Genomic DNA, 13,055 nt, shown 5'->3' on the forward strand with positions numbered 1-13,055 from the left:
TTTATAACTCAAAACTGCCAAAAAATTGAAACTGAAAAAAATTTTTTTCTTTGACATAGTTTTGTTTTGAAAACTAAATCAAGAGCTGTAAAACTGTGTCAAAAACTGTGTCAAAGCCATTTTTGTCAAATCTTGCTCCAAATGGATAAAAATTTGTCAGAGGACTCTAGTTTATCATTTTTAATCATTTTATAACTCAAAACTGCCAAAAAATTGAAACTGAAAAAAAAAATTTTCTTTGACACAGTTTTGTTTTGAAAACTAAATCAAGAGCAAAACTAAATCAAAAACTGTGTCAAAAACTGTGTCAAAGCCATTTTTGTCAAATCTTGCTCCAAATGGATAAAAATTTGTCAGAGGGCTCTAATTTATCATTTTTAATCATTTTATAACTTAAAACTGCCAAAAAATTGAAACTGAAAAAAAAAATTTTCTTTGACACAGTTTTGTTTTGAAAACTAAATCAAGAGCAAAACTAAATCAAAAACTGTGTCAAAGCTATTTTTGTCAAATCTTGCTCCAAATGGATAAAAATTTGTCAGAGGGCTCTAATTTATCATTTTTAATCATTTTATAAATTAAAACTGCCAAAAAATTGAAACTGAAAAAAAAAATTTTCTTTGACACAGTTTTGTTTTGAAAACCAAATCAAGAGCAAAACTAAATCAAAAACTGTGTCAAAAACTGTGTCAAAGCCATTTTTGTCAAATCTTGCTCCAAATGGATAAAAATTTGTCAGAGGGCTCTAATTTATCATTTTTAATCATTTTATAACTCAAAACTGCAAAAAAATTGAAACTGAAAAAAAAATTTTCTTTGACACAGTTTTGTTTTGAAAACCAAATCAAGAGCAAAACTAAATCAAAAACTGTGTCAAAGCCATTTTTGTCAAATCTTGCTCCAAATGGATAAAAATTTGTCAGAGGGCTCTAATTTATCATTTTTAATCATTTTATAACTCAAAACTGCCAAAAAATTGAAACTGAAAAAAAATTTTTTCTTTGACACAGTTTTGTTTTGAAAACCAAATCAAGAGCAAAACTAAATCAAAAACTGTGTCAAAGCCATTTTTGTCAAATCTTGCTCCAAGTGGATAAAAATTTGTCAGAGGGCTCTAATTTATCATTTTTAATCATTTTATAACTCAAAACTGCAAAAAAATTGAAACTGAAAAAAAAAATTTTCTTTGACACAGTTTTGTTTTGAAAACCAAATCAAGAGCATAAATTTCTTTTAAACACTCTAATGCATTTAAAAATTTCCAAAAATTGGTTTAAAAAATTAAAATTAATTCAAAAAGTATAAAAAAATTTTTCACTTATTCACAATAATATTATTAAGTAATTTAAATTCTACAATTAAAAATGTGTAAAAACTTCCCTTGAAGAACATCTAACCGGTTTTTCGATGCACTTGTCTCATAAAATTCCATTCTGTCTCGTAACTTCTTAGATTTGCATAAAGGCACGATCGCAACATCGCCTCCGTTACACATACATCAACTGTTAAGTCATATAAATTAATGAATGAATGAATGGCTCACATCATTTTTTACATATTATTAAATTTATTAATTGTATATATTTACCACACGTAACAACAATACCTGCAAATTGGCTTGTTAAACAGTACATCCACGTACAAAAAGTGTTGAATGCTCGAAGCATATTCGATTCTGTTACTTGCTTGAACGCGTCAGTCAGTTTCTTACATTTGTCTCGTCAACAACTCTTGACCAAAAAAAAAACCTTTTGTTGACTTAACTTGAACTCAATAAAAAAAAATTACAGACGATCAAAGGTAAATAACAATTTTTTGCTGTAATTAAAAGCCGTCATTTTTCAGATCAAACAAGTAAAAAAACTGGCGTGTGTCTAATTTTACACAAGTTTTTTCAAGCATGAAATCCTCAACAGTCTTGAACTTTTTTGAACTTGACCAAGAAAACACCCGCGTGATCCACTTAAATAGCAAATAGAAGTAATTTAATAAAGTGTTACTATAACTTAACGTTTTTTCAATTGCTCATGAGATGCAAAACCTGATTTGCATTCAACTTGACTTATCTCAAGAGAAAACTTGTATTTGAAAAACATAATGCAATTTCTGATTTTCATCAGAAATAAGTATTCAGTTGCTTTTCGTCGGTCTTCGGATAAAGAAGTCGCATCTCAACCGTTAGTTGATGACTTACTTACCAAAAACAAAAATTATTTCACGTGCGTTACTCGTAGAAAGTTTATTATGTAAAAAAGTTATAAAATTCAGAAGTGAATTTAATTGAAGGACAGCCAAAAAAATCAAAATTGCATAAGTAGTAATTTCACTTTCGAATTTACAATAAATAGTATTTTAAACTGGTTTTACTTGTTTGTGACAAAAATGAAAGAGCTTTTAATGCAGTGTAGTGCTATTGTTCTTGCAATTCTCGTAATTCTTTTAATGTATCGTCTCTATCATTATTTGACATGCGGTAGATTTGTAAAGTACAAAATGACGAATATGGAAGGAAAAGTTGTGATAGTTACGGGAGCGAATTCCGGCATTGGCAAGGAAACTGCAAAAAGTTTGGCGAAAATGGGAGCAAAAGTGATTATGGCTTGTCGTAATATGGAAACTGCGAATCAAGCAAGAGGTAATGATTTTTTTTTTAATTTTAGGCAAGTGCGGTTTGAAAAAAATGTTTCATATTAACGTTAGCCTTTGAAGTAATGAAAAATTATAATTTTGAAGAAAAAATTCGTTTTCAAATATTTTTTGAAGTTTTTAAAAAAGCTTCAAATTAAAATCAAATAATATTTGGCGCAACATATGGTTCAAATTTTAAAAACAAATAATTTTAGTGAAAAAAAAAATTAAGGAAATTTTTTAAAGTATCAAAATTTTAAAAATATAAAATTGAGGAAATTTTTTTTAAAGCTTTCGTTGAAAATGTATCTTATCAAGTATAGGTGAAAATATCATCAAAAAATTTTAAAAATATTTTTTTTATTAATTTTTTACGATTTTTTATTACAAAAATCTTAATTGATTTCAATTTTGACAATTAAAATAAATTATTTTCAAAAAATTATTAAAAATTGTTACAAAAAACGTAAAAATTGACAAATTTGAAATTTTTGAACTATTATTTTACATCACTAGTTTTTTAGATTTTCGAAGGAATTTTTTTTATTTTTGAGCAAATTTAGTTTTTGTTAAATTAATTAAATAAATTTTACGAGCTTTTAGTAAAAATTTTGAAGAAATTGAAAATTTATGTCAAATTTTATTAAAAATAGCAAAAAAAAAAAATTACAAAAATTTCATATTTTAATTGATTTTTGATTTGTGACTCGAAAAATTAAAATTTTTAAAATCCATCAAAATCTCAAAATTTAAAAAAATTAAAAAAGAACATATTATGAAACATTTTTTTAATTACAATTGCCTTTTTTTTGTAGAGACAAACCCTTCCATCCGGTGTTTGAACTAACCAACATTTTCCATTAAAAAAAATATTAAAATTATTTTAGATGAAATTATAAAAGAATCGGAAAATCCAAAAGTAATTCTGCACAAACTCGACTTGAGTAGTCAGAAATCCGTGCGACAATTCGCTGCGGAAATTCTCAAGACCGAACCAAAACTCGACGTACTCTTGCACAATGCTGGTTACGCCAACACCTTTACCAAGTTGAAGAGCGAAGACGGCATTGAACTCACAATGGCGACAAATCATTACGGATGCTTCCTTCTCACGCACTTGCTAATTGACTTGCTACGGAAATCGGCACCGGCTCGCATTGTCATCGTTGCGAGCGAATTATATCGCTTTGCGAGCGTCGACTTGAAGAATCTCAATCCGGTGAACACGTTTCCGGCATATTTGTATTACGTGTCAAAGTGCGCAAACATCATGTTTGGACAAGAGCTGGCGAGACGCCTTGAGGGCAGTGGCATTACGGTGAATTTGTTGCATCCCGGCATGATTGATTCGGGAATTTGGCGAAATGTTCCGTTTCCGTTGTCGTTGCCGATGAATTTGATTCGACGGTGTTTCAAGACGCCCGAGCAAGGGGCGCAAACGAGCATTTATTTGGCATCGTCGCCAGAAGTGGCGGAAACGCATGGGAAATATTTCATGGATTGCAAGGAGGCAAGTCTCTCGAAAGGCATTCAGAATGAGGAGCGTGCCAAGCAATTGTGGGAAGAATCCGTCAAAATTGTGGGACTTAGTGCCATGGACCCTAAAATTTAGACTCAGACTTAGTTTTAATTTTTTTTTACATTTTGAGATATGGGAAATAAATGCATTTAACATTTTTTTTTTGTTTTTGTAAATAAAAAATCACTTAATTTTTCTAATTTCTTTTAGACAACATTAAAAAATGGTTTGGATTTAATACTTTTATTTTTATTTTTTTTAATTGTCAGAAGGAATATCGAATAATTTTTCCTTGAAAAGTAACTATTTTTTGTACATACGAATTTTTAATAAAAAGAAAATTAAAAAATATTAAAATTTATGTTAAATACTCTAAAAATTAGAAAAAAGTAGGCAAATCTCTTTTATAAAAATAAAATTTCTTTATATTTTCAAATTTTCAATGAAAAATATTCAATTTTTTAAATAAAAATCTTAAATTTTCCATCTTATTTTTCAAAATTGATGCCTAAAAACTACAAATCCTTAAAAATTATTTTTTTTTTTAATTTTTTGATACTCGATATCCTTAATTTCTAATAAAATTATATGAAATCCAAAACATTTTCGACTATTGAAAGACCCTAACGTTATTTTTTTCTGCTTAGATGAAATTTTACTGCAGTATCCTGATGCCAACCTCGTAATTCGTAAGCTAGATCTCAGCTCGTTCAAGTCAGTACGAGAGTTTGCCGCCGTAATTAATGAAACAGAGCCCCATCTTGATGTCCTTTTGCACAATGCTGGCTTAGGAGGCGCCGTTTATCAATCTTTCACTTCCGTAGATGGCTTGGAAATGGTCATGGCGACAAATTATTTCGGTAATTCCTGAAAAAAAAAAATAATTTTATTCAATTTTTGATGCAAAAACCTACTTTTAGGTCAATTTCTTCTCACTCACCTGTTAATCGACTTATTAAAACGTTCTGCACCTTCCCGAATTGTCATCGTGTCATCTGTGCTTCATCAAGCGTGGCCATGTACAACGGAAAATTACCTCACACGTGCCGTTCCATTTTTCCAATATTGCAAAAGTAAATGCGGAGAAGTCAGATTTACAGTTGAACTTGCCAAACGACTCGAAGGAACTGGCGTGACTGCGAATTGTTTGCATCCAGGAGTCATTAATACCGATATTTATCGAAATGTGAAATTTCCAGCTTCGATTCTCGTATTTTGCATGAAAATGTGCATGAAAAAGATCTCGGAGGGTATTTTGACGAGCATTTATGCCGTAACGGCGGAAGAATTAAGACACACCAATGGAAAATATTTCGTGGATTGTGCCGAAAAAGAGCTTGCCAAGAAATATCTCGACGATAAAGTGAATATTGAGCTTTGGGATGCCACGAAAAAAGTTGTCAAATTAACGGATGTCGATCCCAAAATTTAGTCAATGATGAAATTTATTCGAGTTTTTAACAATAAAGGTCAAAAAGTACAATTTTTGTCGATTAATTGAATATTTTGTACAAAAAAAGTCAAGTAATAAAGTAAATACTTGTCAAAAAAATTAAGAAAATTAAGCGAAACTTAAAGTATACATGTCGTCTTCGAAAGATTCAACCTTGAAACGGTACTTGCCGTATTCCTCGATAGTTTTTGCCTTGTCACTGCTGCATGGGAGCGATACGAAATGCGATCGGGGCGGCGGATCGATGAGCGTTTCCGGCAATCGCATAATTTCCTTGGCTTCAACTTCGTGAACAGTTCCAAAATCTACGAGAAGTGTTATTATTACGTTTTCTGATGCCACGAGACATTGAGCGCGATACCATGCTCCATCGGTATAACGAACCAAACACATTTCCGATTCTCTGCGGGATTGAAAATTTAATTTTTTTTAATTTTTAGGAAAAAATTTAAAAAATACTCACTGAGGACGATATCCAACGAGATCCTTCAATTTTACGTTCGAAATGAAATTTTCGCATTGAACTATGATATTTTGAAGGTATTCATGATTAGCAGATGTATCGGGGCAAACACCTAAAAATCCGTCTTTGAAGCCACTTGTGACGATAAACTTCGATGTCTTGCCAATTTCGAGTGGAATGATGTTCATGTCCTTGGCAAAAATTTTTCGATCAACTTTTGGGGTGTCATTTTTCGAAGTAATTGCTTCGTTATTTTTCTTTTGTGGCTTTTCTTCATTTAATTTTGCTTGTTCAACGGCTTTTTCAGCTTTTTTCTGTTCAACGCGTTTCTTTTCTTCTTCAATTTTGCGCGCAATTTCTTTCTTGTCGAAGAAATTTTTGATCAATTCTCCCAAAGACTCATTTTGGCTGTTAACAAGTTTGACACGAGTGTTTTCAATGGACTTCAAAATGAATTCATTGTTATAAAAGTCGTTATTTTGCAAGAAATCTTCCATTTCTTTAACATCATAGCATTGAGGACCATCGTTAATTGTCACAAGTCTTCCGTAAAACGGTAAATTTCGAATAAACTCGTTGCTCAACAGGAGTTTCTTCCATTGACATTGCTTCTTTTGACCGTTATCGAAGTCAAAACCTTCAACCAAATCATTGGACAAGTGATTTGTGATCATTAAACGTACCCCACGTGTTCCTTCAATGTGCACTACGACACAATTTTTCTCCGGAATCGTCTTACATGGCTCCAATTTGCTCGATAATTGATACAAAAGACGTTCATAAGCCACTTTTTTGTCAGATGGCACGATCCAAGCACGCATATCGGGATCAATGCGACAAATTGTGACTTTAGTACCTGCGATAATCTTCACTTTCCATCCCGCGATCTTGCAATTGTCGATATCTGACGTGCTTTCGTAAAGACAAACGTGTCCAGCAACCTTTTCATTCACACTTACTTGACCATTGAAGATGCCGTTGCGCTTCTTTTCGATGTTAAACGAAAAAACATTCTCAGGACGGAAGAAATCCATCAAAAATTTCTTGCGATCCGGTTCGGCGTGAGACACAACTTCAACTAAAATTGATTTTCCCGGCATTTGTGTGTATTTTTGGGAACAAAGCTTGATGTCTGCGGGTACGGGCATCAAAAAATCAAAAGTTCCAATGTCGCAATAGTAAATTACAGCAGCATTTACTTCCAAATCGTAATTGACAACGATCGCTCGAACAAATTTCTGCTCAACGGAGTCTTTTACGACAATCATTGAGTTGCATCCAATTTCACCAGTTTTGAATTCCTCAATATTTGAGTCGAAATTCTTCATTAGATCATCGTACTTGTCCGCCATTGATTGGGGAAAATTAACGACGACACTGAAAAAGTTCTCATTGAAAATTGTGCCCAATTTTCCGGTGAATGTCATGATTCCTTGTGTAATTAAAGTGCTTATCAACGCAAATGGTGCATTTTGATCAACACGTTCTTCAGAAACGCTCTTTGCAATTGGCATATTTTTTACCGAATGCTTCGGAGGTCGAGGAAGCTCAACTTTCCGGATCAATTTTTCATTTCTTTCCTTTGTTACCTCTGAATTCACGTCAAATTTCTGAAAAACATTGCCATTGAATGCGCTTGGCGGCTTCGGTAAAGCCAATAAATGAGGATTTGCTTGTGAACGTTCAATTAATTTCCTGGAAAAACAAAAATTGACATAACCTCAAATTTGGAGGGAGATTTTTAAGACTCACGGAAAAGGCATACAAATGTATCGATGAGTTTGCCAATCTTCCTGTTGGCATTTGATGCTGCAGTAGGTGTCGTAACATCGAGAACAGACAAAAACTGAAGGAGTTTTACAAAAATTACAAAATCCAAGATCCTTCTGCTGATTAGAAATGAAAGCGTCATTTTTAAATTATAGATTTCGCGTGGAAAAACTCGTTTTTAACACTTACCTCCATCGTTTTCGGGATTTATCGGTTCAGTTTTTCTTGTTTTTGTTGAAAAATTTTAGTTTTTCGATGTTTTTTGGGATTAAATTGTAATTTTATGCTCAGCAACAAGTACGCGTGCCATGAATTTCAACGACGTGAATTTGACATGTAAACAAATGGAGGATGGAATTAAATTTTTCATGAATTTTAGGATTAAAATGGCTAAATTAAGAGATTTATTGATGCTAAAGGTGAATTTTGAGCAAAAAATTTAAGAATTTATCTATGTTTCGTCAATTTTAAAACAAAAATAGATAAAAAATTAAATTTTCAAGAGAAAAAATATCAAATTTTGAAGGAATTTCATTAAAAATTAAACAAATTATTATTAATCATAATTTTATTGATGCTTTTCAACATATTTTTTTATGCTAGGGTACTAAAAATATTTTCGAAATATTTATTAATAGACAAAAAGAAGAAAAAAATTCGCAGAAACAATCAATTTGTTTTCTTTTTAAAGGGCATTGTGAGTTCATCGGGCTTTTAATTACATTTTCATTCATCTTTTTCAAAAATAAGAAATTAATTTAGTGGATTCTAGTCAAATCCTCAACTAGTTTTATGACATCTTCTACCGTGCAGTCTCGTTTTTGTCCATTTTCTGTCGGAATCTACAAAAAATTTAAAAAAAATTATTTTTTTTTTTATGAAAAAAGAAAATTCAATGAAAATTCTTACTTGTAAGTCTTTAACAACTTCTCTCATTTTCTCTCTGTCCAGATCAAGTAGCTGCTCAATTAAATCGCCATCCAAGAAGTTATCGCACGGCTCTGTCTTGACATCTGTGTGGAAACTCCGCCAGAACGAATGTTCGATTTTTCCCACAGATTTGATTGTTTTTGCCAGTCTCTCCTCCAATTGACGGAGAAATTCGTAAAAATCTGGCGGTAGTTGTGTAATTAAACCGATGCAGCCACTAATTGTTCCGAATAATATACAGCCCGATGTTTGGGTAGTGCGTTCACCAATATTTTGCATAACTACAAAAAAAGTTTTAATAAAAAAAAATAAGAAAAGTTGAAATTCTTACCTAAACTTCCATGACGGAACACATTTACCATGTCACCCAAGTGGAAAAGAGCAACTTCAGGCATTTGTTGTCGTTCTTCGTCTGTTGTAGCGGCACTAAAAATATTTTAAAAAAATTAAAATCAGAAATTATAGAAAAATCATCAAAAATTTTACCTGTCTTTCTGGCAAATGAATAAATTGTTGCTATTTTCGGCGCCCAAAAAGTTGTCATCGTCAATAATCTCAACAGCTGTCATCCAATTTGGCTCGTAGTCGCGTGAAATTTCCTCGAAACTTCCTTCCATCTGTTTGTACTGCAGCAACGTGATTGATCGCATCAAATCTCCAACCAAAATAAAGTCTCCCTTGGTTTTAATGTAAAGAGCGAACACATTATTAAAGTGACTGCACTCCAATCGCAAGTCTTTTTCGTTAGTCCATTCATAGAGACGCACTGTAGTGTTGATGCTTGCCAAAACTTTTCCATTAAACTCAACCAAGGAGTAACAGGCACCTTTAACTTCCTTCTCCGCTACTGGTTTCAACTTTCCATCGGCATACTGATAAATTATAATGCGACCTACTTTCGGTTCAGGCTCCTCCGGATGAACGAATCCCGTGCCTACGAGATAATATGTGTTCGGATCGTCGCCCAATTTCGCCGAAACAAGCGATAAAACGTATTCCGTTTGCATAAATTGATGTGCATGCAATACTTCAAAGGTATTTTGATCGATAATCAGCAAATTATGCATCTCAATTTCCTGTCCGTATTCGACATTGATGCCACTTCCGCCGGCTCCGGGTTTCGGCAAAACACTCGAAGCATACGATATGCTCTGACCTTGGGTTGAAGCACTCTGTCTCGCTGGTACAAGTCCTGTAGAGTCTTGGAAATCCATGCGAACTGTCACAACGCCAAATGTTTGTGTCGCCTCTTGGTATGTGATGCGAGTTGCCGTTTCGCCCAAGGGCACTGTGCGGATGTGTAATTTCTGGATTTCGTCAATGGTGCCCAAAATGACGGAATTTTTGGTGGCTAAGGCTAAGCTATCGGGGTATGCTTCGGCATTTAGTGAACACATGTGATTGACTTCCTTCAAGTTGACATTCGAAAAGACGAGTTTGTGGTTCGAGGAGTAAATGACGGTTGGGCGATCGGAGCACGCAAAGACGTTATTTGTCGAAAGTGATCGAAAAGTGCGCAAAATTATCGGTTGTGTGCCCAAAGTTACTTTCTTTTGATCCAAAAGTACACCAGATTCCTTGTTTAGTGTGAAATAATACATCGCACCGTCACCCAAAGCGCACAATAAATAATTAATTCCCTCGAAATTTGCCATCAAGATTGAACGTGGGATAATTTCACCGCCAATTTTCTCCTTGCAAATCTCTTTCAAGTCGGGTAACTTGAGAATTCGCACGGAAATGTCTGTCCAAAGCCCAACGGCGATCAAATCGGAGCGCGTTGCATTATCTTCGAGCGGTGAAATGTCCAAACATGCCACTTCGTACTCCAATGTCGTTGTACTCTTTTGTGTGAGGGCTCCCGGCGTGATTTCAATGTAGTAAATTTCACCCGCTGACGCACAAACGATCTGTGTCACATTTGAAGCTACCAAACTGATCCGTTTATCACCTGGAGGTTTCCATTCACTGACCATTTCCTTACTTTCGCACGAAATGAGACGTGCGCTAATTGGCGTTACTTGCAAAATTTGATTTCCTTCAACGTTCGCGCAATAAAAAGTTTGTTGGTCACTCAAAAATCCGGGAATTTCCGTTTCTTCGACTTCTTCGCCCGCCAGTGTCAAAATTCTCGTGTGCCCTACGAAGGCAAGTACGAGTGTGTTGTCGAAATTTTTATCGTCGATGCCGACTTTTAAAGCCCACATGCCTTTGATGCCCGGCAAATCGATACAAGCTTGTTCCTGTATGCCAATTCCGTTGCGAATGATTCGCAAGGAGCCATCTTTGAAGCTGCCTGAACAAGTAATCATCTGTCCCTGTCCTTGACGCTCCAAATCAACGACACACATGTCGAGAATGGGTCCGAGATTTGTAAAAGTTTCCATAACGGAGACATAATTGCCCGATTCGTCGGCTGTCGTGTTGAGTTTTATCAGTTGCGAGTCTCCGTGACGAGATCCGATGAAAAGAACGCCGTTATCGAGATACGTGATGCATTCGGGGATGGAAATCTCTCCCAAAAGTTCAACTTTGATGTCTTTGACGAACATTTGGCCCGTTCCCGGCTTTTCTTCGCATTCCAGGAACAGCATGAATAAATTTCCCGACATGTTGCCCAATAAGTACCGCAATCCCTTTGAATCGACACGCGCATAGCAATTCATGACAGATTGTTTGATAATTGGGGGTGCAACGGCGACATATGTAATGCCATCGTGATAGACAATTGATTCCTGACCAATAACGATGGCGCCTCCCAAGGGCGACGGTACGGGAATCAACATCGAGGCATCCATTTCGACGTTATCTTGCTTCCATGCGAGCTTCACAAACTCCTTTTCGCGCAAATTTATCTCGTGTGTCTTGATGTGACGCCCATGCAAGTCCTGATGAATGAGAATGAGGGTCGGCGTTGCACATCCATGCAAAAATTCGATATCTTGCACCGATTGCTCGTCCATACGGATACTTGTGGCTTTCAATTCGACCGTATCCTTGTCCAGCGGGATAATTTTGAAGAGCCCCTCGTACAACCGCATCCCAATTACACGCGCTTTTGGATCAATTACCGCTAACATGCCCGTTTCCGCGGGCTTTCCAATGCGATCCGCCACATTTCCATGTGCCTTTGTAATTATTTCGATATCGTCATCCACTACTTTGCATTCCAGAATCATCACATTATACCGCGATGTTAATATGAAAACTTGATCTTTTGTAGCGTCCTAAAAGAGAAAAAAATTGAAAAAATTAAAATTTACATGAGAAACAAAAAAAAAACGCAATTACCGGAGGACGAAACATTTTCATAACAGTAACTCGCCCATAGATTCCGACTTCTTTGAGGGGCCGCAAGCCTTCCGCCGTCACGACATAGATCTCGATGCGTGTATTCTTCGCCACAAGCAAGTTAATATCGGTTGGCGATGTGAAATTTCCTGCAAAACAAGCGAAAAATTGGCAAAATAAAAAACAATGCTCAACCTAACCTGCCAAAAGTGCGACGGATTTGAGGAAAGTCGTTTTTCGAGCAAATTACGAGGAAATTCACGAGATTTTCATTACCTGTTACGCAAGCACTCACTGCCGTCGCTTTTTGTGCTGTTACAATGTAATTATGAGCCATTTTTCTAGCGATTTTTCGAGTTTTTAAGAACGTAAACAGCGAACTCCATTGAGGATTGTGCACTGGAATGCGAGGGAAAATTCAAATAGTGACATGGGACCTTACAAGTTTTCCATACAAGTTGGATCGGAGACTTGGATCGAAACTTTGACCATGAATTGCTTCCATTATTTGTTGTAATAGTCTCTTTTGACTGAGATTTGCTAGTTTAAAATAGTTTTCACAATATTTCATATTAAAATTTAAAGAATGAAATTTATTGAAAAATAATTCAGTAATTTTATAATATTTTTAGAGAATAAGGCCGCTCCAAATGAAACTCAATAGTTTTGTCCGATGCCCCATTTTAAATTCGAAAATCCAATGGGGCAAAATAAAAAAAAAAGTTAAAAATTTCATCAAAAATTACCGTTTTTCAGTGTATTTTCATAATTTTTCAAGAAATTTTCAAGAAAATTTTTCAATTTTTAGTAATATTTGTATTGAAAATCGTATTTCGACATGAAATTTTCCTTTAAAAATAATTTTCATAAAAATTACTGAATTATTTTTTCAAAAAAATTTTGACCGTTATTTTTTATGATATTCAATTTTTTTTTTTCAATTTGATTTTAATGTTTTTAAAACAGTTTTCAATACCCAAATATCAATGTAAAAAACTCAA

General features: G+C 34.3%; 3 protein-coding genes across 6 annotated transcripts; 1 reads left to right on the forward strand and 2 right to left on the reverse strand.

Annotated features, from left to right (window-relative positions):
- The first annotated feature begins 1,719 nt into the window (after nucleotides 1-1,719).
- On the forward strand, nucleotides 1,720-5,648 carry LOC134831862 (retinol dehydrogenase 14-like). Of its 3 annotated transcripts, XM_063845707.1 has the most exons (4): nucleotides 1,720-1,800; nucleotides 2,478-2,635; nucleotides 4,795-5,007; nucleotides 5,068-5,648. In XM_063845707.1, exons 2-4 carry the CDS (start codon nucleotides 2,494-2,496, stop codon nucleotides 5,577-5,579), a joined length of 867 nt encoding a protein of 288 aa, XP_063701777.1. In that variant the 5' UTR covers nucleotides 1,720-1,800; nucleotides 2,478-2,493; the 3' UTR covers nucleotides 5,580-5,648. The 3 variants fall into 3 exon arrangements, with proteins under 3 accessions (XP_063701777.1, XP_063701760.1, XP_063701768.1); XM_063845690.1 differs by lacking the exon at nucleotides 1,720-1,800 and having other exon boundaries at nucleotides 2,165-2,635; XM_063845698.1 differs by lacking the exons at nucleotides 1,720-1,800; nucleotides 4,795-5,007; nucleotides 5,068-5,648 and adding an exon at nucleotides 3,516-4,305 and having other exon boundaries at nucleotides 2,165-2,635.
- LOC134831845 (uncharacterized) lies at nucleotides 5,562-8,149 on the reverse strand. 2 transcript variants are annotated; one of them, XM_063845679.1, is made up of 4 exons: nucleotides 8,023-8,149; nucleotides 7,816-7,949; nucleotides 6,064-7,758; nucleotides 5,562-6,003 (listed from the first exon to the last, which is right to left on the reverse strand). In XM_063845679.1, the coding sequence occupies exons 1-4, from the start codon at nucleotides 8,026-8,028 to the stop codon at nucleotides 5,709-5,711; spliced, it is 2,130 nt and encodes a 709-aa protein (XP_063701749.1). In that variant the 5' UTR covers nucleotides 8,029-8,149; the 3' UTR covers nucleotides 5,562-5,708. The 2 variants fall into 2 exon arrangements, with proteins under 2 accessions (XP_063701749.1, XP_063701741.1); XM_063845671.1 differs by having other exon boundaries at nucleotides 7,816-7,952.
- Nucleotides 8,150-8,389: 240 nt separating this feature from the next.
- LOC134832432 (DNA damage-binding protein 1) lies at nucleotides 8,390-12,443 on the reverse strand. The gene is made up of 6 exons (XM_063846452.1): nucleotides 12,331-12,443; nucleotides 12,055-12,203; nucleotides 9,250-11,990; nucleotides 9,095-9,189; nucleotides 8,743-9,044; nucleotides 8,390-8,675 (listed from the first exon to the last, which is right to left on the reverse strand). Exons 1-6 carry the CDS (start codon nucleotides 12,389-12,391, stop codon nucleotides 8,592-8,594), a joined length of 3,432 nt encoding a protein of 1,143 aa, XP_063702522.1. The 5' UTR covers nucleotides 12,392-12,443; the 3' UTR covers nucleotides 8,390-8,591.
- Nucleotides 12,444-13,055: the final 612 nt, after the last annotated feature.

This window comes from Culicoides brevitarsis, chromosome 1 (genome assembly GCF_036172545.1).
Source record: "Culicoides brevitarsis isolate CSIRO-B50_1 chromosome 1, AGI_CSIRO_Cbre_v1, whole genome shotgun sequence".
Taxonomy (NCBI): Eukaryota; Metazoa; Arthropoda; class Insecta; order Diptera; family Ceratopogonidae; genus Culicoides; species Culicoides brevitarsis.